Raw genomic sequence first — 24,243 nt, 5'->3', positions numbered from 1 at the left:
CCCTCCTAAAAACAAATGTGCCTTAACACCCCCCCCCAATCTCCCTCTGCTTGTGGGGGACCCCCATTTCCTCCCCACAGCAGGACAGCGCTCCAAAAATCCCCCGTTTTTTCCCCTAAAACCAACCTTTCTCCACCCGCCCCGACTCCCCAAAATGGGTTTTTATGCCCCAAAGAGCCCTTTTTTTTTTGGGAGGGGGGGGGAAGCGGGGAGGGGCGCTCCGTGTGCCTCAGTTTCCCCCCACGGCGAGGGTACCAAAGATGCTCTCCGGAGGGGGGATGCTGTAATCCGGGCAAAGAAAAAAGGTGGTGGGGGGGTGGGTGGGTGTGGGGGGGTGTCACGCGTGGGGCGGGCCACGCGTGGGCGGTGTGGCGGTGGTGGGAGCCTGTCCCTTTAAAGGACCAGCCGCGGCCCCATCTGATGCGGCGGCTCCAATCAGCGGCCCCGGGGCTTTTGGCAGCCGGAGCCGCCGCCGCTCCGCATTCCTCCGTCTTCCTAAAAGGGGCTAACATGGCGATGGGCAGGATGAGGTGAAGAAGAGGAGGAGGAGAGGAGGAAGGGGGGGAAAAAAAGGAAAAAAAAAAAAAAAAAAGGAAAAAAAGAAGGAGGGGGGGGAAAAAAGAAGGAGGGAAAAGGAGGGGGAGAGAGAGGAGGAAAAAAAAAAAAAGGAGGAAAAAAAAAATAGGAAAAGAGGAACGGGGGATGCAAGCAGGGCTGGCAGCGGCGGCGCGGTAATTTCCTCCCCCCCCCCCCATCCCCACCTCCTCCAAAAGGCAAAAGAAAAAAAAAAAAAAAAAAAAAAAGGCAAAAAAGCCAGCCAGCAAAAGGAAAAAAAAAAAAAGGAAAAAAAAAAAAAAGCAAGCAACCAACCCAGCAAACCACCCAACCCAACATTTCTTTTTTTTTCATGGAGAGCAAAAACCCCAGGCAAGCGGAGGAGGACCGGGACTCCTTTGCGCGGAGATCTTTGCATCAAAATGGTAGAGCTTGCAACCCCCCCCCCCCCCCCTTTGCTTTCCCTTTTCTCTTCTTTTTTTTTTTTTTTATTTTTCCCTCCCCCCCCCCCCCCCCCTTCCTCCCGCTCCCGGGGCTTTGCTGACTTTGCAAAAGCCTCCGAAACTTGCCCAAATCCTTGCAAAAGGGGAGGGGGGGGGGGGTTTGCATGGGCGAGCCGGTGGCATGCTGCATCCTTGTATTGGGGGGGGGACACAGCCGGAGGGGGGGGGGGCTGCTTCGGGGAGCCGTGGAAAAAGGGGGGGGGGGGGTGGTTATAAACAGCGCAACCCACCCGTGTTTCTATTGCAAGCCGCTTTGGCTGGGGGGGGGGGGGTGTGCATGGGTCTCCCCCCCCCTCCCCTTGTTGGTTTTTTTTGGGGGGGAATGTTTTGCATTGGGTCAAAATTGCATTGAAAATGTCCCCCCCCCCCCCTTCCCTGCACAGGCTTTTTTTGCAGGGACTGCATTGGGAGGGGGGGGCTGGGCTGGGCTTCACTTCTGGGGTGCTTTGAGGGGTGCTGGGGGGGTTTGGGGGTGCAGATGAGGGGTGCAAAAGGGGTCTGACCCCCCCTCACCACCCCCCTACCCACCCCTATGGTGTGGGTCTTGCGGCCCAGCACCCCCAAGGTTGGGGGGGGGGGGTTGCTCTCCCTGACCCCCCCAGTCCACCTCAGGGCTCCCACTGTGGGGTCACTGGGAAGATTTGGAGTTGGGGGGGGGGGGAAACTTTTCGAGTCGCCCAGGCCGGAGGATTTGCTGGCGTTGCGGGAACGCAGGAGCAGCTTGCCGCTTCCTCGGCCCTTTTTTGTTCCCCGGATGACTCCTTCATTTTGCTAATTTTTCGCCTCTCCCCCCCCCCCCCCCCAATCCCAGTTTGCTCCAGCCGGTGGGTCCCCTTTTCCCAGGGGGATCTGGGGGATGCTGGGTTCACCCCCATATCCCGAAGGAACGAGGCCGCGAGCGTGGCCTGGAAAGGGTGCAGCATCCCACCCCGCTTCGGGTTCGCAAAAGGATTTTCCATGCATGCTCTTAAAAAAAAAAAAAATAATAAAAAAATAATAATAATAACAGAGGGAGGCTGGTTGCACCGGGAGTCTTGCAGCCGGGGCTCTCGTCTGCGGCAGTGACCTATTTTAGCAGCCGGTTGACTTTTAAGGGGGGGGGGTTAGTTTGACTTGCAGAGAGCAGGCCTGAGCCGGGAAGATGCACGGGAAATCCTTCGGGATGTTCTGCGCCCAGGGACCGCGGTTCCCGGTACCCTGGTGCCTCCCCCAGCCCTAAAAGTGCGAGGCTGTGATTGCCCCAGCGATGGCTCCCTGCCCGTAATAACACCCCGGGAGGCGTTCGAGCGGCTTTTCGGAAAGGGGAAGAAAGTGCAAGCTTGGAAAAATAAAGAAACGACGTTGAACCGGCTCACGAGATGATGGCTGGGATGCTGGGCTGGGGCTCGGCACCCCCCCGGATCCGATACTGGGGGTAACTGGAGTCGGGTTTGGGTTTGTGCCGGCCGGCCGCGCTCGGCCTGTGAAATTCCTGCTGGCATTAAATCAGCTGCTGGAACAGCCCCTGCATCCCCTCCGGAGGGAGATGCTCATGGACCAGGGAAGGCACCGGGGAGGTTTTTGGGAGCGTTTCGTGCTCTGAGGTGGGGATGGAGATGCCCAGAGCCCACCCGAGCGGGCAGCCCTGCGAGGAAGAAGGGGAAAAGTTGGGAATTAAACCTTTCGTCCGCACCCGGCCTCAGCAAGAACCAGAGGAAAATTTGCTTTACACAGCAAAAAATCCTCCTTGGAAAGATATTAAGGGTTTTATTATTTTTTTTTTATTTTTATTTTTTTTTCTCCTGGATCTGGGGTGAAACCTCGCTGGGTGCAAACGTTTCAGCTCTGGCCGCGGAGTTTCCCTGAGGATGCCGACTGGGCTAAACACCGCTCCGGGGGTTTTGCTGGGGGGGCCGGGGGGTCCCCTTCGCCTCCCGGCTTGGCTTCACGGCGGAGCTTTGTTCTCCCCGCGAGGAATTAACGGTGCGTTAGGTTATTACCAGGCAAACGCCAGACTCGGGCGAGATAAACGGCCTTGTATTTCTGTCTTGCGTCTGGAGGAGAGGCATGTCACCCCCTTCATAAAAATAACCCGGTGCTGCCTTTGGAGATGTTTTCTTTGTAAAAGGGAGGGAGAAGCAGGAGGTTGCCTGCGAGTCGATTAGATACCGGTTATTTTTAAGATGCAGATTTTTTTCTCCTTTAGGAAAAAGAGGGAGAAACCTTTTTGCAGATGAACTGAATGTGTCAAAACATCAGAGGGTCTTTGAAGGTTTCGGGGGAATTGCTGATTTCCCCATCTTCCCTCCTCGCTCCGGCTGGAGGAGAAAACTAAGGGCTCTCCCACGCTGCTGCGTTTAAGCCTTTTTAGATGGGGACGTGGCGATGGCCGTGACAAAGTGCTCTCCGGGAAGAGCAAGAGCTGAAGTTTTTATTTTGCTGCCGCGTTTGCGTGGCCCCGAAAAAGGGGATCCCCAGGTCTTCCGCGTGGTTTGCATCCCAAATGTCCGCTGGCTTCCCGTGGGATCGGTGGTTCCTGGAAGGCTGGAGGAGCAGGTGCCGGTGGGGAGGATGAGCTCAGGGTCAGGCTCTGTGTCGCCTGCCCCTAAATTTTCCTCTTTTATTTCTAAAGGAAACGCGTTGCGTCGCCGGAGCGGTATTTGCAGGGCAGGGCTGGCCCCGTTGGGTTTCTCGAGTGGGGACACCTGAGGTCTTGTCCCCGTGTCCTTCGGGATTGCTGTCCCCGAGCCAACCTCGGCGCTTTGGCTGCCTCTCCCGATGGGGAAACCTGGGATGATTTTTGGATATGGGGAAAGGCTGGCCATGGTGGTGCAGATATGATGGGTAGAGGACTTAATTGCAATAAATTGTCTTTTTTTAATTATTATTTTTATGACTGTATCTTTTGCCTGGAGCCAGGGCTGCTAACACCCTGTCTGAGTTAAAGCCCTGCTCCCCGAGCTGCTGAATTTGCTGGACAGCCGTGATAAAAATAAGCCGTTTTAATGCACATTCATAAAAACGTTAAAGTGGCGGGCAGGGAGGATGGCTGGACCGGAGGAGAACGACCGGTGCTTCTCAAAGAGCCCCGGTCAAGGTTGAGTTTAGGATGGAGCTGGATGTGGGGACCATCCCTGAGGTCAGTGCCAAGTTTTGGAGAAGGATGCTCCGGGATGGAAAGCCCTGCCCGCGATGCTGGGAGAGGCTCAACCTTGGACCTCTCTGGCAATTTTGTGGTCTGGAATTGGGTTAGAAAACACCGTGGGTTTAGGGGTTTGATGGGAACCGGGTGTGGGCAAACCTTGGAGGTGTTGTATCCCGTCTCCCTGTTGATCCACCTGGAAGGTGACAGTGGCATCCCTAGGGATGGGTGTCATCCATGGTGCAGGGCAAGGGGATGCTGCCGTCTGGTGCCAGCCTAATTCAGTGGGGGGAGGTTTCGTGCATCCATCCCCCTTGTTTTCCAGGGATCCCGGCCTCTTCCCGGCCCTCGCGTGGCCACGGGGCTGGCTCTGGGGACACGACGGCTTCGGGCCACGCACGAGCGGCGCGGTGGCTGCCCCGTTGCACCCATCCGTACTCCCTGCGCTTGAGTTTGGGGTTCCCGGGGGTCCTAGAAGCCACGGGGAGCTGGGTGTACAGCCTGCCCCGCTCCATCCATCCCCTCCCTTAGTGGCACCGGGGACAACCGTAGGGTCCCAAGGGGACGACGCTCGCCTCCTCCCCGGCCTCGCGCGGCTCGCGCCGCGCTGGGCAGCGGTCCGGAGCTGGCCCCTGGCGCAGCCGCTTGGCCGACAGCCCGGCTGGGGAGGTCAGCGTTGGGTTTTGTCCTCGTTTCCTCCCTCGATCTTTCCTCCGCTTGTTTTTCTCGGGCAGGGGAGGGAGGGGGACAGCGGCTTTGCATGTGTTCTGCGTGTGTCCCGGGTTCTTCCACCCCACTAGTGACTCTGCAGGAGGTCCTGCATCCCCCCGGACAGGAGGGCAGCATCCCGTCCCGCTGCCTGCTCCCGTGCCAGGATGGTGGCTCGGGGACATCTCCATCAGCCTGGTGTCACGAGCTGTGCCAGGCGCTGGCGGGGACCCCGTGGCTCGGCTGCCCCGGCCGTGTTCGGCTTTTGTCAGGAGGATGCCGGCTCTGCCGAAATCCGGCAGCGCTCGTTTGGGGCTTAACCCCAGACCTCGCTTAGGGCAGATCTTGAATTACCCGCAGGGTCTGGCCTGAGCTGCACCCAAAGAAACCCCTTTCGTCCCCGACCGAGGGGACACGGACAGACGGACGGGTGCATCCAGCCAGGCTTCGGTGCCTCCGGTTTCCCCCCCAGAGCAGAGGGATTGAGGCTCATCCTGGGCTGAAAATAACACGGCACCGGGCTGAAAACCTCGGTATTTTTGCAGCAGGGAGGCTGCGTTTGCGCCTGTTGGGACGCTGAGGTTACCGAGCAGATTTTGGGGCTTGGCGATGCCCCTCCGCCATCGCCTTGGGTGGAACGGAGGGATGATGACCCCGATGCCATCCCGGTGGCGGTGGTATCCCCAGGAGCAGCTTTGCAGCGTCGCCTCCCTGGACCGGTTTGGGGATGGGGGAGGTGATGGTGGGGTTGGCCCGTCCATCCATCCTTGCAAAGCATCATTGTGGCTTTGCAGCTTTGTGCAGGAAAGAAAAAAGAGAAGGATGCCCAGAGGGGCTGGCGGGGTTTAAAAAACTTTAAAAAAACCCACAAAATAAATAAGAAAGCAACCAGACATTAACCCTCTGCGGGCTGTGCTGCTGGGAAGCCAGTGCCCGCTCCCATCGGGGCAAAGCCTCGTGTTGCTCATCCCACCTCGTCCCCCTCCTCTCCCCAAGCCGCAGGCGGCCGTGATGCTTAGAAAAAAAGCCCAAAGGAACCTTTTCCCTGTTTGCAGAGGTGGCTCCTCGGGCTGCAGGGGGACAGGGATGGGGGAAGGATTTGTGCCCGTTCCCCTACACTGAGGACGGTCCCGCTGGGCCTGGCACTGCCACCGGCTTCCCAGGCTGCTCCCTGGAAAAGCATCTTTGAGCCAAAGCCTGTAAATGCTGGATGCTATTACAAAAAAAAACACAAAAAAACAACCAAAGGGGAGGGGAAAAAAAAAAAAAAAAGCCTGGGAAGCATCTGACTGTCCACCAGCTGGGCTAATGTTCTTCTTCACATGGGCAGAGGCTGGGAGGTGTTTTTGGGGGTTTCTGACCCCCCAGGGTGGGACACGCTCTGGGAGCATCCCTGAACCCCTTCCCCTTGCTTCCTCTCCCCCAAGCCCTCATATGGCTCTATTTTGGGCAACCTCAAGCCTTTTAGAGAGTACGTAGGGGAAAAACACCACTTCAGACGGTGTCACCACCATCCTAAAGGACGTGGCCATCCTTGGCCTCCGGAGCTGGGATGCCACCATCCCTGGCGAGCAACCGGTCCAGCCGTGGCAGCATCCCGGCGGGCAGGATGCCGGCGGTGGGCGCTTGGGGCCACGTCGGCCGGCGCCTCGCCAGGCGGGGCTGCGGCCGAGCTATTGTTTTCCCTTCCTGCTTGTTTTTCCGGACAACCCTCCCCTAATTAAATAAAAACACCCGTCGGAGAAGTGAACAAACCGGGCTGCCCCCCCCCCCCCCCGCCAGCTCCAACCCCCAGCACGGTCCCGTGCTGTGGGAGGGCAAAGCACCCGTGGGAGAAATCCCCGGGGGAGGAAGACGATGGGCGAGCAGAGCGGTGAAGGTAGGCGATCGTCGAGGGAAAGGCGCGTCGGGATGTGGTTTAGCCCGCTGCCAGGTTTCCACGCGCGGCCGTGGTCCAAAAATGGGTGGTTTTGGCGATGCATGGGATGTGTACGGTCCAGGGAGAGCTGCTGGTTGTGGGGCGGCTTCATCCCGGTGCGTCCTGGTTTGGGGAGTTGTGGGAAGGCGCGAGCATCGCATAATCCTTAAAAAAAAAAACCAAAACAACAACAAAAACTATATGGCCTCAAAACCATGGAGAAAAGGCTGAAGGTTTCATCCAAGGGTCTTGAAAGCAGAGGGCAAATTATAGGGGGCTGAGGATTAAAACCGAAAGCGCGGGCGTCTTTGGGATTTCTAATGATGCGCCTTTGTGACGTTTGAATTAACCTGTAAAAATAACGTTTTTAACATTATTTCTTTCTTTAGCAAAAGTCAAGTTTTGGCATTAAGTAGTTTCAGCCAAGCTCTTTCACCCCGAAATGCAGCGGTGTTCAAATTGAGAATAGCACATGGTATTTTTTGAGGCGCAAGTGCTGACATTGTATTCAGCTACTTATTAAAGCACTTTTCCTTAATCAGTTTAATACTGAAGGTCAACGGTAAATGTTTTGGTGGTTGCAAATGATACAGAAAAGCAGATTGCTGTTTTTCAGGGGAGTTTTTGGGGTGAAAAATTTCAGGGGAATCCCCAAATTTTGTGCTGAATGGAAACTGGTTTGCGGGCAGCTGGTTCAACTGCTCTGCCCGGGGTGAAGCAGGGGCTTGTGGCCACCTAAATGTGCTTTTTATGCCCCAAAACCCCCGTCCTTATGCTAATACAGGAGAGAGGTACTCGTGGTCCTCGATGCTTTGGTGATGAGGGTGATAGGAATGGCTATAAAAAAATAAATAGAGAGGCTGGTGAATGTCAGAGATGGTCTTCTGGGGGGCTGCAGATTTGAGTATTTAAATATATCCAGGGTGACCTGACCTACTGGTTCCTTGGGGGGTTTTATTGCTGCAGGAGCATTTAGGGATCTGGGTCTTAATACATCCTAAGCTAAATAGCATTTTATCTTGGTATGTCGATTTAAATCCAGCAGCAGCCCCCTTTCAAGGGAGGCGATCGGGTGTTGGTGTGGCTGTTTGGGGAAACTGAGGCACGCGGGGGGGATGCGGGTGGAAAGGGAGCTGTGCTGTGCTTGGCCTCCGTCTCCTATAGCAGAATTTTCGGTGGCTTTGCTGGAGAGAGGCTGCCCCGGTCCAGCGAGTATCAACATCTCCTTCGGTCCCTGTTCCTATATCGCTCTTGCGTCTTCCTCGCGTCCCCTGCCATTGGGGCTCAGCCGACCCCCATCCCTCGGTCCCCCCTCGCCCCGAGCATCCTCCCCGTCCTCCGGCCGCCTTCCCGCCTCTCCGGCCGTTTTGGGATGGGGCTTTGGCAGCATCGCTTGGAAATGCTCTTAAAATAGAGCCGGAGGGCAGCGTCAGGGCGGGGAGGGCCGTCCGGAGGCACCGCCGTCCCCTCGGGGTGGGGACTTCGCGGCCACGCTGCTTTCGAATAATTTTTAGGGGGGATTTTTTTGGGTGCCGACGATGCCGGGACCCTGCCCGGAGGTCGTCGGCGCACGGTGGGGGCTGGAGGTTTGAGGGTTCGCTCCGGTTTGGTGCACCCAGCGAATCCCCCAAGTCCAGACTTGGGGTGGAGGTGGGATGGGTGACCCGTTCCTGCGGTGCCGTGTTGGGCTGCTCGTGGGACTAAACCGATCCAGAGGGCCCAGGTGGTGATGGTGGAAAAGAGCAAAACTGTGATTTTTTTATTTATTTTTTTTTTTAAATAAGGATTGGTTAATTTAAAAACATAATGTATTTTTTAACATATTTTGAAATATATACATATTTTTCAAAATATTTGCGTTTTCCCAGGGGAAGAGTAATGGATTTAACCCTCCCATTAATCCCAATTAATCGGGCTTCTCCGCTCCAGTGGAGTTGCAGGGACGGGAGCTGCCGGAGGGGTATTTCAGGGCGAGTTGGGGTCTTTCTTGGGATCTCACCCCGGCGGGCGCCTCTCGTCTTGGCTGGCGCTCCAGCTCCGGGCGAGCTCACGAAAAGCATCTGATAGCAATAAAGAGCAAAAACCTCCCGCTGACAAGCCCGGGCTGAAGTCACCGACGGGACGCGGCCAAGACACGCATTGTCCTCGCCGCTGCTGGGACTGATTAGAACCGCCTGGCAAGCCCCGGCGCTGGGTGAGGGGTCAGCCCCTTTTGCCAAAAAACCTCGATCCGGAGCAAAAAAAAAAAAAAAACCCCAACCCCCAGCTTTTGTTTTCCAGGCTGTGCAGAGGCGATGCCGCCCGGCGGACCCAATTCCCCCTGTTTTGCGCCCATTTCTCTGGCCGTGCCAAGCTTGGGGCATCCTATATGGGGAGCGAGGTGAGATGGATCCTGGGAGGAAAAACCTGAATTCAATTTTTTTTTTTTTTTTTTCATAGTGAAAGCAAAGCAGGAGAGGCCCTGGCAAACAGAACTGCTCTGCTAAAAGCTTGCTGTCTCTTCAGTGTTCGATATTTATTATATCATTATTTATTTTCTATGCGCTTGGGGGGTCTGAGCCATCCAAGTTCCTCTCGTCAAAATGTCCTTGGCAGTCGCAAAGCTTAGAAAATGGGGAGGGGGGAGTGGGTGGATGGCTGTTCCGGCTGGGATGCAGCATTTCATAACAAATATATATAAAGAGTGTTTATGTATTTATATATTTTTGTGTTTATATATTTATAAAGAGTTTAAATATATATAAATGAATGCAGAAAATATAAAAAATACATAAATATATATATAAAAATATATATAACCCCCCTCCCTTTGCCCCACTCCATGCTGCAGAGCCAAGTATTTGGCAAAGAGCTGGTTTTTCCCTGTTTTCCCCAGGTACGAGCGTTTGCTGGGGCTCTCCGGGACCATTGGGGCCATGCGAAGCTGACGACCCTGTTGGTTGGGCGGGTTGGTTGCAGAGCAGAAATTCAGTGAAAATGAAATTTTTGGCAGGGAGGGGGAAGGGTTTTTTTTGCTTGTTGAGAAAACACCCTTTTTTATTATTTAAGCATTTTTGTCTGTGTGCGCTTTTGCCTTTGGCTCACAAAAAAAAAAGTCAGACAAAACGTGTCTTGCTGGAATTCATGTGTTGATTAAGAGCTGCCATTTGTCCCAGAAAAAATGGGAGCTGAGAAACTTTTTGGAGCAGGAGGTGCAGGATAAACCCAGCAGGTCGAACCCTTTCTGTCTGCCACTGTTCTGCACCATGTCCTCGGTCACATCCCGCGATGGTGGGCAAAGAGGGTGTTAATTTGGCTGGATCCATCTCCATCCATGAATTGGGTATTCAGCACAGAAAACCAAAGGGCAGCAAAGGGAAAGGGGATATCCCACCTGCTTTTAATACAGGGCACGGGATTTAGGGTATGGGATATCCCTTACATTCGGGATGCAGCTGGCAAACCCATCCTGGGGCTCAGGTATCCCCAGGAGAGGTGATAAAGGTCCAGGGGTGGTCTGCACCATGCAAAATACATGTGAGCTAAATTAAATATCCAGCAAAGGCAGCCTGGGAAGTGTTGGCAGTCGCAGCGTTTCGTAGTGTCGTGGTTTAACCCCAGCCAGCAACTAAGCACCATGCAGCCGCTCACTCGCAGTGAGATAGGGGAAAAAAACGGGGGAAAAAAAAGTAAAACTCGTGGGTTGAGATGAGAACAGTTTAATAGAACAGAAAGGAAGAAAATAATAATGATAAGAATAACAATAATAATATGATAATAATAATAAAAGGATTGGAATATACAAAACAAGTGATGCACAATGTAATTGCTCATCACTCGCTGACCGATGCCCAGTTAGCTCCCGAGCAGCGATCTGCCCCACTCTGACCAACTCCTCCCAGTTTATATACTGGACATGACGTCCCATGGTCTGGAATACCCCATTGGCCAGTTTGGGTCAGCTGTCCTGGCTGTGTCCCCTCCCAACTCCTTGTGCCCCTCCAGCCTTCTTGCTGGCTGGGCATCAGAAGCTGAAAAATCCTTGACTCAGACTAAACACCGCTTACCAACAGCTGAAAACATCAGTGTGTTATCAACATTCTTATACTGGATCCAAAACATAACACTATACCAGCTACTAGAAGGAAAATTAACTCTATCCCAGCCCAAACCAGGACACGCAGCCTGGGGATGCTGCTCACTGATTTGAATTTTTCCAGGTATTGCTTTTCCCCAGGCAATTCAAAATGGGCTTTAAAAAAGCGCATAAATCATCCCGGTGAATCCAGCTAGCGAGTTAGCTGCTAACGTGAGCCAGAGCACGTGGCATAATTCGGCAAATATTAGGGGATATTGTGTTTTATGTAATTATCTTGTAGAAGCAGGGAGGTTTAAAATCCTAATTTCCTTCTATTTAGGGGGTTAAATCTCAGCTGGTGCCTAAAATTGGCTTTCCACGTGGGGCAAATGTCCCCTCGGGGTCTCCATGTGGTTCAGGAGGTTGAGGTATCCCCTCTCCTGCTTGACATCTTCTCCGCCTGAGTGTGGAGAGCTGAGCCAGGCTTTGGACCTCCTTGGTGGTGGGGTGGCCGTGGTGCCTTCTACCCAGGCTGAAGGGATGTCCATGGGTGCTCGTATGGCCTTCGCCTGTCCTTTCATTGGGCTTTCTCCTCTTTGGTTGAGTCTCCTAGACTCAAGTTGGTGGTGGAGCTTCTTGGTTGGTGTCTGCAAGCTGGGCCTGGTAGTGGAGCTCTTCGGTTGGCATCTCCAAGCTGGGCCTAGTGGTATTGCTTCTTGGTGTTTTGAAGCTGGGTCTGGTGGTGGAGCTTCTTGGTTGGCATCTCCAAGCTGGGTCTGGTAGTGGAGTTTCTTGGTTGGCATCTCCAAACTGGGTCTCGTAGTGGAGTTTCTTGGTTGGCATCTCCAAGCTGGGTCTGGTAGTGGAGTTTCTTGGTTGGCATCTCCAAACTGGGTCTCGTAGTGGAGTTTCTTGGTTGGCATCTCCAAGCTGGGTCTGGTAGTGGAGTTTCTTGGTTGGCATCTCCAAACTGGGTCTCGTAGTGGAGTTTCTTGGTTGGCATCTCCAAACTGGGTCTGGCAGTGGAGCTTCTTGGTTGGTACCTCCAAGCTGGGTCTGGCAGTGGAGTTTCTTGGTTGGCATCTCCAAACGGGGTCTGGCACTGGAGCTTCTCAGTTGGCATCTCTGACGTGGGACGCATGGACAGGGATGGGTGGCATGGCTGGCTGGGTGTTTTCCTGGGGAAAAAGCCCTCCTGAGTGATTTTATTTCCTTCCTCCCCACAGCTGATAGTCGAAAAAACGACTGACTACCCTTCGGCTGAGTACTCCCTGGTGGAGGATGTAGCCCTCCACTTCACGTGTTTGATGGACAGACTGAACGAGCAGCGCCTCTTTCAGCCGGACCTGTGTGACGTGGACATCGTGCTGGTGCAGCACAAAAGCATCTTCCCGGCGCATAAGGGGGTCCTGGCGGCCTACAGCCAGTTCTTCCACTCCCTCTTCACCCAAAACAAGCAGCTGCAGCGCGTGGAGCTCTCTCTGGAGGCCCTCACCTCGCAGGGCCTCCAGCAGATCCTCAACTTCATCTACACGTCCAAGCTCCTCGTCAACTCCTGCAATGTGCAGGACGTGCTGAACGCGGCCGCCGTGCTGCAGATGAACAACATTGCCTCCTCCTGCCAGAACCTCCTCGACACCCGCTCGCTCAGCCTGGCCGCCGACATGGCCCTGCCCGCCGAGGGCTGCGCCGGACCCCCGCCCTACTACTGCGAGATCAAGCAAGAGGTGGATGCCCCCCATCCCAAAATCTACGCCCGGGAAGGCAACGACCCCTACTCGGTGCGGGTGGAGGATGGAGCGGGCGGTGGGACGCTCCCGCCTGGTCCGGCCAAGCAGTACTACAAGGAGGAGAAGGATGATGGGCCGGGCGCCGTCTGTAAGATGGAGGGCGAGGAGTCCGAGGAGGACCTGGACAGCCAGGGCTCGTACAACCGGGAGCAGATCATCGTGGAGGTGAACCTCAACAACCAGACGCTCAACGTCTCCAAAGGCATGGAGGGGAAAGCAGCTGCCAGCGAGGCGGCCGTGATGGGGCGGCCTGACGGTGACGGGCGTGAGACGGAGGAGGATGGGGAGGGGGACAACGAGGAAGGAGAGGAGGAGGAGGAAGAGGAGGAGGATGCGGAGGTGGGCGAGGAGGAAGAGGAGGAGCACAGCGAGGAGGAAGACCTGGAGGAGACGACGGAAGAAGAGGACGATGACGATGACGATGAAGACGCGTCGGAGGTGAAAAGGGAAAAGGGTGGGCAGCCCCGCAGAGGCAGCCGGGCGTCCAAATCCACCAAACCTGCCATGGCAACCAGGTCCCAGGAGATGGCCAAGGTGGAAGAGGAGGAGGAGGAGGAAGAGGAAGGCCAGCGAGGGAGGAAGAGGAAAAAGGAACAGGACGGTTTGGGCCAGAAGGTGAAGCTGGAGGAGAAGCAGCACTACCCGTGCAAGAAGTGCCCCCGGGTCTTCAACAACCGCTGGTACCTGGAGAAGCACATGAACGTCACGCACAGCCGGATGCAGATCTGCGACAAGTGCGGCAAACGCTTCCTCCTCGAGAGCGAGCTGCTGCTGCACCACCAGACCGACTGCGAGAAGAACATCCAGGTGAGCCAGCCCCGGGGACGTCCCACCAGGGGATGGACATCCCACCGAGGCGGTGGAGCATCCCCGTGGGGATGGACATCCCACCAAGGTGGGGACATCCCACCAAAGGAGCATCCCACCGTGATGGGACATCCCAGTGGGGGAGGGACATCCCACCCACCATGGAGGACATCCCGCCCAGCTACACCATGGGTTGGGTTCATGCTCAAATAATATTTTTGCTGTTGCGGTTGGCACATGGCAGACGGGAGGGAACCTTACTTCACCCGTGACTCGTACGCAGGCTCAGGAGGGTCCCACGGTAGCATGGGGCCAGAGGATTTGTGCCTGGGGACTGTGGCTTCCCCTTGGCCAGCTGGGTGGAAACATGGAGTAATTTTTGAAGAGTAATTTTTCTTTGAGTTTATTCCGTTAATCTGGATAAAACATTGCAAGCCCCTGATGGAGACACACTCCGGCCATTCCCACCCAGGCTGAAACCAATTTAGCTTAATTCCAAGATTTGCTGACACGAGTTGAAATGGTTTTAATCTGCCTTTTGTGCTCTTTAGCTTGCCTATTAGCAAATTTCCGAATGCATCTGACATCCATGCGTGGCTCGGGCTTGGTGTGTCCTTCACCTAATGCTAACGAGATCCCGCGTTTGCAAATTGACTCCGTTAAATCAGTGCACTTTTGGGGGGATAGGTAGGCATCCCATCAGAGCAGCAAACGTGTGCATTCCTGCAGACCCCTCCAACCCATCTCCTAATCCGCAACAAGCTGTTTTGCATGACGCTGCCGCTACTAATTAAAAAAATACCAACTTCTGGAGAGCTTTCCCCGTCATCCTTCCTGCCAGCGACCGGATTTTAAATGGTCTTGCAGCTCTCCTAAATGAAGATAATGTAACCCAAGTGCTACTGGAGCTCTTTGCCGATGGCACCCCAAATAAAATGGGGAATGAAGCAGATCTGGGCACTAGGGTGTGCGGGGAATACGGAGGCACGAGTGGTTTTGGCTCAAGCGGATGAAGGAGCCGTTGCCTGCACTGACCCGTCAGTGCATCTTCCTGAAAAATTCACAGTGCTGAGGTTGCTTTTTTTTGGATTTTTTTTTTCCCAGAATTGGGCAAGTGCAGCTCTGATACCTGCATGGTGGTGGCTGTTTTGGAGCCTATTGTAAAGCCTGTGCAATTAAAAATGAGTTTTCCCAGAACATTTCTTCAACCTCATCTTCTTTCCTGATGGATAACATGGGGCTGTCGTCACCTCATTGCTTTTTTTTTTTTTTCTTTCCCCCTTTTTATCCCTTTTCCAGGTCATTTCTGAGTAGGATGAACCACAACTGCCCATGCAGTGACCTCCTTCCACGGAAAAAGTGGATCATTACCTTAGTAATGAGTTGAGCGTTTTTAATTTTACAAATAGCCAAATTCACTCCATTTGCTCTGATAATATTGAATAACTTTGTCAATATACCATGGAATTATAGCTGGATGGAAAAGAGATTTTTTTTCAACTTTATACCTATAATGGACAGTCTTTATTTCTTGTTTTTTAACCAGATCTGTGGAGGGACCATCCCTCTTATCCCGTTTGGCTCTGCTGCTTTCTTCCCCTGTTTTGTCCCCAAATTTCATCCGTAATGCTTGAGGTGTTAGGCTTCATCTCGCTCCCTGTGATCATTTCCTATTGCCCTCCGCAGCCCCACGGACACCGCAACAGTCATCCTGCCTCTGCTGCCCGAGAAATGATTCATCCTTTGCTTTACCAGGTTGTTTCTCAAACTCATTTTTAGCCAGCTTCAGTGTGGTTTTCCTCTTAACCTGTGAGAATTTGTCTTCTCATTTTTTTTCCTCTCATTTGGATGTTACTTCCACATTTTTGAGTGATGCTTTTTTTGCTGTAACTGAGGACACAGGGCTCAGCCCTCCAGGGTACTTGGTCCCAGCCCAGGGGCTTTCTACATCTGCTGCTTTCCTTCTACCTTTAATTTCAAAATTCCCCTGCAGCCTTTTTCATTTTGAGTGGAGAAAATGGATATTGATGTGTCTTTGATATCAGGCTCTGGTCCTGGATTTGTCCTAAAATGTTTCTTAAAGCAGACATAAAATTGTTCCGATCTGTGGAAATATATATTTAGGAACAGTAAAACTCAGAGGACTACTCATGTTGATATTCAAGGATGGCAAGATGAAGATGATGAGAGTTGGGAATGCCTCTGTGACCCTAATTTTGCCTCTCAGGCACCTAAATATAAATAGAGAGAGAGATACTGTGACTACATGGCATAATGGTATATTTTCCAGGGTATCACAGCCTCATTCAGTGCAAACTTTGGTTGAAGCCCACCAATGAACATCTGTTCCTCTGGGTAGGAGGAGAAGCCAGAGGAATACCTCCCCAGGCTTACTGGTACCGCTCAGCCGTGCTGTTGCAAGATGCCTCCAAGGCATGAATTATTTTCTCAACACATCTGCAAGGAGAAGGGACGGTTTTATCCCTGTTGGCCAAGAGGAAGATGAGTCATGGAGAGATCAAGGGGAAAGAGTTGGCCCTTGGAGGAAAAAGAGACTCTTGGCTCCTGGGAGGGTCCTCGGCCATGTGCTGCTCACCATCTCTGCGCTCTAGCAGTGGTTTCCTGTGTGGACCTCGCTCTCCCGTGTTGCCCCGAGCACCGAACTGATCTCACATGCTTCAAACAGGTCTCATGCCGAAGTTGGAACTTTTCCTGGGAACTTTCAGGGAAAGATTGAACTTGTTGGAGCTGAAGCAAATCTCTGCCATAACTTTTTGGGGGAGACTTTGCACATCATGTTGTTCTGCTTGTGCTGATGGACTGGTTTTGGGGTCCGTTTTGGTCCATTTGGATATGTTTGGAAAACTTACTTAGTGGTAAAGTATCCATAATATCTGCTGAAGACTGATGTTGCACTGCTCTGGCTTGGGCTTCTCCTCGTTCCTATATTCTTTGCAGCCTTATAATGCACAGAGGGTTGGGGTTTTTTTTACGTAATGGTTCCGTTGTGTGCCAGAATAAAATCCTCATTTAGGAATAGGGCCTTGGTGCACGAGCTGCTGTTTGTGCAAGTCCTAATACAGCCATTGATGGAGATGCCACGTCCTTCCCTGGAAAGTCATTGTCCCTTCCTCATCCGATGGATAGAAATTTGAGTTTTGGAGGTTTTGAAGTGACAAGGTCTGTAGCAGACTTGCTGGTCGTTATGATTTTCGATAGCTGTAGGTTTCATAGTGATGTTCCCTTTCAATGGATGAAGCTGATAGCCTGGTAAAACGAAAATACTGGTGGTGCCTGGGCACGTTCCTCTGCTTCCCTACCCATCCCCTCTCTCCTTGCAGTGTGTGACGTGCGGGAAGGGGTTCAAGAAGCTTTGGTCCCTCCACGAGCACAACAAGATCGTCCACGGCTATGCCGAGAAGAAGTTCTCCTGCGAGATCTGCGAGAAGAAGTTCTACACCATGGCCCACGTGCGCAAACACATGGTTGGTGAGTGCGGAAGGCAGCGGTGCCATGGGGGGGGGATCTCGTTTGGGGTGTTCATCCATCATTTTGACAATGAAGGGTGATTTTTTTGTCGCTGTTGTGTTGGGAGTTTAGGGCTGGGCTTAATCGTGGGTGAGCTTTCTCATGTCCACGCAGGGGCCTTGAAATTTGGCCTTAATGCCGTACATATGTCTGCTCAGTGCTGGGTCTGCAGCAATCGGGCATGGTGCTAGGGAATCTCATTTGCTTTACTTAACCACAAAAAAAGACCTCAGAATTGATCAAAGGAGGGCTTGAAGTGTAACCATCCTTCCCTTGTAAAACAGGACCAGATCGCGCCAGTGCCAGGCTTTGAAAAGCAAATTGCACATGGCAACGGCGGTCAGGTCCCTTGGGCTTGCAGGCACCAAAGAAATCCAAAAAAGGGGGGTTTTGGCAAGCAATTAGGGGAGTATCTGGTATGTTGCTGCCACGCATCTTGCCACATGGCATTGAGTTTGCTGGGGTTGGGTGCTGACGTTGGGAGCGGCAGCCAAGACTTGGGGAGGTGGATGCTTGGGGTGCGGGGAGAGTGCCTGACCCTGCTCCTCTCCGCTTCAGCTCACACCAAGGACATGCCGTTCACCTGCGAGACCTGCGGGAAGTCCTTCAAGCGCAGCATGTCCCTTAAGGTCCATTCACTCCAGCACTCTGGGGAAAAGCCTTTTAAATGCGAGGTAAGGTCCTGTGTGTCACCCCACCCTGCATCCTCTCAGACGAGGACAAAACCACTGATTTGGGAAACGATCTTCCACCATGCTTTGTGCCAGCGCAGCTATAGGGATGCTCCCACGCTCTTCCAAACTTTGCGTCCCCTCCTGGTTTGAGGGTCCCACCAACCTTATGATGAAACTTGTCCAATGCCGGGATCTGTCCCTGCAGCGCCTGGACCTCGCATCCCATCCCAAGCCCATCCAGCCTGCAAACTTGGCTGGGTATGTCCCGAAAAGCCATTTATTTGGGTTCTTTTTGGGGAAAAAGGTGATTTCTGCACTGCTCCAACATGCTGGTGATCTGGGGGAGAACGTGGGGGGTGTTTTGGGTGCTCATCAACAGCTCATCCCCATCTTGACCCTGCAGAACTGCAATGAGCGTTTCCAGTACAAGTACCAGCTGCGCTCCCACATGAGCATCCACATCGGCCACAAGCAGTTCATGTGCCAGTGGTGCGGCAAGGACTTCAACATGAAGCAGTACTTCGACGAGCACATGAAGACGCACACGGGTGAGAGCTCCCCACCTTGCCCCCGGCCCCTGCAGGCAGGCGCCCGGGGGAAAAAAGCGATGGGAAGGGGGTAGCATCTTTGGGTGGATGGCAAGATGGAGTTTTTGAGGGTGAACAATCCGGCTTCTCATCCATCTTCCCCCCATCCTTAGGCGAGAAGCCCTACATCTGCGAGATCTGCGGGAAGAGCTTCACCAGCCGCCCCAACATGAAGCGGCATCGCCGGACCCACACGGGCGAGAAGCCGTACCCCTGCGACGTCTGCGGCCAGCGCTTCCGCTTCTCCAACATGCTCAAAGCCCACAAGGAGAAATGTTTCCGAGTCAGCAACCCTTTGGCTTTGGACACGGCTGCCCCCCAACCCGCCGCCAGCCCGGCCCCGCTGCCCCCCGGCCCCGGCGTCTCTCCCCTGCCCCTGCCGCTGCTTCATCCCCTTCCACAGACCCTCCCTCCTCCTCCTCACCTACCGCCACCCCCTCCCCTGTTTCCTGCGGGGAGGATAAATTCGAACAACAACTAGGTGCCCCCCCCTACCCCGGCCGTGCGCCTGCACGGACTGCTCTACCCGTTGGGAACGTCTCCCCCCGGGGAGCCAAGGCTTCGCTTGCTCTCTACCCCCCCTTCCTCCTTGTTTTGGGGTTGTTTTGGGTTTTTTTTCCTTTTTCTCACCCGTCATTCTCCGCGGAAAGGGGGAGCAGGAGGAAGCCCTGCCCTGAGGAGCGTGGGTGTTGAGGGGGGGGAAACCGCCGTCCGTCTGTAAGGGTGTAGGTAAAAGGCATCGCCCTGGTTCATCTTCCTACCCATTGGCTTCGTCCTTGTGCCGGGATGCTGGCGGGGCTCGGAGGAGCAGGATGCCGCGCCGTCCGGGGTTGAGCTTGCCGGTGTTGCGTGCCCGCTCGCTAGCCGAATGAATGCCTGCCGGCGCTTCAATATTTATAATAAGCCGAAATCTAGCTAGTGGTGCTTGAATCCCTGTACTGTAAAGCTGGTCTTTCAATTCAGGCTCTTTTCCCAAGAGGTTGAGAGGTGGGCACCACGGAGGAGCCCCTGCTGGCCCCGTCTGCCGGCCCCGGTGGCCTGCGGCGAGCGAGCAGATGTCCCCGTTGGAAAGCCGTCAGCCTGCTCTCGTTAGCAGCCCTCGCCGCGTCTTCCCTCCCCGCGATAGGTTTTCCTCCTCGATAGGCGAAAGCACAAACACCGGTGTTGCATCTTGGGGCATCGGCAGCTCGCTGCCGGTTCATTTTTGGGGTGCCCTAAGGGAGCCGGGCTCTGGTGTGCCCTTTCTGCTAATCCCAGCAGGAGCTGGGCTCCTGGGGATGCTCTGGAGTTGGCGAGGTGTCCCTGGGAGAGCTCCGACGGCCTCGGGACTGGTGGGAGGGTGGCCTGGGACAGAGGATGCCGCTGTTTCTCGGCAGAATCAGCCCAGAATAGTGCCTTAACAATTCGAATAAACCCCTGACTGACGGGTGAGCTCCAGGTTGGGTCCCGTTGCAAGGTTCAGAGCTAAAGCGAGACCCCACTCAGCCTGATTACGATGTCCCATGCCTCCAACTTGTCGCCCGCGTGACTCTCCCAAGCTTCGCCTCTCCCCGTGGGGTTGGCATCCGTTGCCCTGCCCTGGCTTCCAGGGGACCAGTGAGGGCTGTGGTTGGTTCGGTGATGTCCCATGGTGTTGGTTAGCACTTCTCTGGCCACGTTGTGGTTGTTGAAGTTGAGCTGGTCTTTGGTTTCACTTGCTCAAGCTGGCTTCGTGCTGGCGGAGGAGAAGAGGAAGGTTTTGCTGTTACCTTATCGTTGGATGATGGGCTCCAAGCTGGGTCTCTCGTTGCTGTGCTCTGCCCTGGGGTGTCATGCATTGGCCTGACCATGGCTGGGTGGTCTCCCTGCCTGGGGAAGTGTCCCCTTTGGGGTCGGGGAGAGCTGGGAGCACTGCAGGGGCTGCAGAACATCCAGAATGGTCAGAGAGGTGCCGGCCAAGAGGTGGGGTGCGTTGCAGCTGATGCCTTGCTCCCAGGGCCAGCGCTGTGGATGCGTGTGGATGTGGGTCAGGTCATGGAGGAGGAGGTGAGCAGAGCTGTTGGTAGGCAAGAAGGAAGAGAGGACACTGAGCGTGCTGCAGGAGCCCTTTCTCATTTGCACCTTGTTCTGGGTGATAGCAGGGTGCTGGGCACAGTGAGCCACATCTGGCTCTGCGAGAAGTCTTGGTGCTTCATCTGGACCAAATCAGCAAAGTACTTGGGCAACGTTGAGGCTGTCCCTGCAGAGATCAGAGGATTCAGCCATGTGCTCAGGGGCTTTGCTGACCGGGGACATGCAGGAGCATTAGCCTGATAGGGACAGGGCAGGGGAGCATCTGCTGTTCTCCTGAGTGGTCTTTGAGGTGACGGGTTAGGTGACCGGTGTCCCTTCCTGCTGAGCGGTGCCCCCCTGTGCCTGACGTCTCTGGAAAGCTGGCTGCTTTTGTGGATGTTAGCATGTTGGAGCAACAAATTGCTTTTCGTCTTCATGTTGGCTGGGATCCTGTGGAGCCCCAGCACCGCAATAAGTACCAGTGAGCTCACCCTCATCTCCATCTGCTTTGAGCAAAAGCAGGATGCTATGGCAGAGCTGCCTCGCCATATCGACCTTCTCAGATGGGTACCAAAGGCTCCTCTGCTCTCCTTCCTCCGTGACCTTGGGGCTTATTGGGATGGTGCAAAGCCTTCTCAAACACGCACCCATGAGGGATGCGGGCACGCAGGTCTTGGGGCCATTGGCTTTCTGAAGGGACTGTGACCCGGCCTGGAAGACGATTGCTTTAGAGAAGCATTCAGTGATACCCTTGGAGGTGTTGGAGGGCTTCAGTAGAGTGGTCCGTGCTGTCTCCTCGTCTGCTGCCTCCCAGACCCCATCCCCTCAGGCTCCCTTGTGCTTTTTTCCCCTCACACTCAGCCTTGAGATGGGATGGGAGCGCTGCACCCCAAGGAGGGCTCACCTTGCCTGTACGGTCTCCTGTGATGGAGCCCATCAGCCTACCCGTCTGGTAGACTTCTCCCCACAAGTAAACACCCACACCATGTGTTCCCTTGTACTGCTCACCTGGAGGTGGCTTTCCCTGTCCTGGGTCACCCTCTCGCAGTGAGGACCTGTCCCACTTGGACATCCCTGTGAGATGAGAGCACCTTGTTGAGGCTAGAAGCCCAGCGGAAAGCCCGGTGACTGATCCCAGCCGTGTCTGATCCCCTTCGAGAGCCTGCTCGTAGAGCCACCTGGAGACGTCGAGATGTGACCATGCACACAGCACTTTGGAGAACCAGATCCCTGCTGCTCCCTCCCCTCTCCAAGGCCTGGGCAGTTCCCAGGAGTCCTACGTGGCCTCCGAGCCCTTTTGTCTACACCCTTACTCGGCCCCGATGTGTCTCTTGATTTCTGGTTTTCGTTAACGTACTAAGAGCTCAAACGAGTCGCTCCCGCAGTGTCTCGTCCCGCATCCATCCCAGTAGGCCCTGCTGGCACCCATTTGGGTTAGACGGGGCGGGAGGCGGGGGATTTGGGTCCGTTGTTTTCAAGCTTTTTATGTTTTATTTTAAAATTTTAATTTTTTTTTAATTTTTTTTTTTTTTTAACTCTTGCACCTTAATCTCTCACAACCCTTCTTCGACAGACCGCGAGGGTGGAGAGGGGCTTAATTTCCATTAAGCAGTTCATGAATATGCCGCAACGCAACGTTCAACTGACAACTCTGCCCACGCGCCGAACCCCAGACCTGTCTGGGTTTGAATTTCTTCCCCCCCCCCCCCCTTCATTTGAACGCTGGGGAGGGAGGTAGTCATGTGGGGAGGGTCGTTTTTGGTTTATATATCCCAGGAGCCTGGTAGCACAGACCAGTTAGCCTCATAATGCCCATGAGGCACAGCTGGCCCTTCGGACCACAGCCATAACCCCAGCGCGGTGGGAAGGTGATGATGGATGGATGGACGGCCGGCAGGTGGGAACGGCTGTGACAGTGCAATAGAGACGAGCATCCGCTGCTAGACAACTCCACTGATTAAACTCTTGGTTTGCCCGAAGTTGAGAGGGAAGGACGGACGGACAGACGCCCTTTGTTCACACGGACAGAGAGAGCTTCCCCACGCGCCGCCCTGCCTGGGGACACGTAACCACGACGGGAGTTGGGTTGAACTTGCAAAGGAAGAAAATAATAGTTAACAAAAAGGGAAAAAAAAAAAAAAAAGGATTAAGAACAACCTCAGTAGCATGGAACTTGAAGAAAATGAATGAAACCCCAAGCACTTGCCTCAAAATTAGTTTCTCATGCCTGGTGTTTGGCTCTGTATTATTTTATGGCATTCAGTATCGGTTGCCCAAACATGCCAACTTAAGAGTGTATCGGTGGCTCTACTAGTGTGAACAAACTAAACAAAGCACTTTATTCTGTATAGATAAGGGAGGGCGGGGAGGGGAAGCTTTGATGCTTTTCAGAAGCATCTTAAGTAATGTTCTAGCAAATGTATTATTATTATTACTTTTTTTTTTTTTTTATGACCATGTGTAATCAATATATGTTTATCTTTAACTCCAAGTACAGCAGTTACTCTCTTTGGGATGGTGTGATGAGGGGGAGGCTGAGATGGTCGCGTTAGTCCATCAGCATAGGGCTAACTGGGGCGAGTCATTGCCTACCGCAAGAATGGGCAAGTCTTGCTTCGTTGATGGCCCCGTCGGCCAATGTCTGGGAGGTCCCGAGAGGTGCATCACAGCCAGCCTTGGCACCACGGACCTGACGTGCATTCCCATCCCGAGCCATCTTCTGCCTGGGGGTGCTGGGGCTGCTCTCTGGGCCACCCATGAGCAAGATGAGTCATGGGAGGCTGTTTTGGGTTGTCCCTAGAGGCCAGGTCCTTGGCCATGCTTTGAAACCTGCTTTTGGCCTCTCACCAAGGCACGTCAGGGGTCACTGAGCTCTGAAAGTGGTGAGAGGCCAGAATTGGGCCTTTCCACTGCGTTCTCCCAGTCTGGAAGTGTTATGACTGTTACCAAAGAGGTTGCAAGTGGAAGGACTGAATCAATAAACAATTTGTCTTTTATAAAAGAAAACCCAAAGCTCCACCACTTTCTTTGTTACCTTAATTTTGCTTTTTTTTTGTTGTTGTTTTTTGTTTTTTTTTTAAAGGCTCTTTTCAGGCAATTGCGTGAGGAGTCACAGCCTGGCAGGATGGGCTTCCTATGGCATATTGACCGCTGCCGTCACTTCACATGTATAGACTTCACATTGGGTTTGGTGGGAGGTGTGTTCGTGTGTGTGAGACAGCTAGACACTTGTGGGGCCAACCTAAAAATAGCTTTTCAGGGAAGGGTGATCAGTGGATAGAGGAAGGGGCTCAGTGCTTACAGCCCTGGGGGTGTTAAGGGGGGTGAGGGCTAAGGTGCTGGGGCCTCCTGGCTCCATGAATTTTGAGTGAGCTACGAGCTGGGGCTCTCTCATCTCCTCTATAGGCAGTGGAGAAACCAAGGAGCCCATTCAAAAGCACCCAGTGCCTTTATTGATCTAAAATGGAGCCGTGGCAACCTCGCCAGCTAACATCAGCACTGATATTGGGAAGCTAATAGAAGAAGAGACGTTTTTCCCCCTCCCTTGGGATGTACCTACTCCTTTGCCACTGGCATTGCCTGGAGAAGATACCCGCAGGGGACCTGTGCCACTGCAGCTGTGCATCTGAGCCAGGAAAACGCCGGGCAGCAGCAAGGAGTGATGCTTCTCTGGGTATTCACGCTGGTATTTCTTATCTGTGATTGCCTTTGGACTGAAGCAGCCTCTTGGTGAGGTGGTGGTGGACATCTCTGGGCCAGACTTTCGCTTAGCGATGTGCAACTCTACTGCATTCCTTGGGCCAACACTGGCTTGCACACACTGAGATTTGGCCCCCGTTGCTCAAGCAGTGGGATATTTCAAGCTCTTCTGGGTCCTTTCATACAACAGCAATTTTTCCTTTTATGGTTTCTTGCCCTGGGCCAGCGGTGGCGTCTCCCACAGCTTTACAATGGATGTGAACCA

General features: G+C 53.9%; 1 protein-coding gene across 1 annotated transcript; it reads left to right on the top strand.

Moving 5' to 3' along the window:
• The first annotated feature begins 365 nt into the window (after positions 1 to 365).
• On the top strand, positions 366 to 23,285 carry ZBTB47 (zinc finger and BTB domain containing 47). The gene is made up of 6 exons (XM_075044197.1): positions 366 to 980; positions 12,089 to 13,459; positions 16,801 to 16,948; positions 17,546 to 17,661; positions 18,065 to 18,209; positions 18,362 to 23,285. Exons 1-6 carry the CDS (start codon positions 978 to 980, stop codon positions 18,727 to 18,729), a joined length of 2,151 nt encoding a protein of 716 aa, XP_074900298.1. The 5' UTR covers positions 366 to 977; the 3' UTR covers positions 18,730 to 23,285.
• Positions 23,286 to 24,243: the final 958 nt, after the last annotated feature.

This window comes from Buteo buteo, chromosome 2 (genome assembly GCF_964188355.1).
Source record: "Buteo buteo chromosome 2, bButBut1.hap1.1, whole genome shotgun sequence".
In the NCBI taxonomy this organism is placed as follows: Eukaryota; Metazoa; Chordata; class Aves; order Accipitriformes; family Accipitridae; genus Buteo; species Buteo buteo.
Note: the sequence above shows the minus strand (reverse complement) of the source record. Positions and strands in the feature narration are given on the sequence as shown.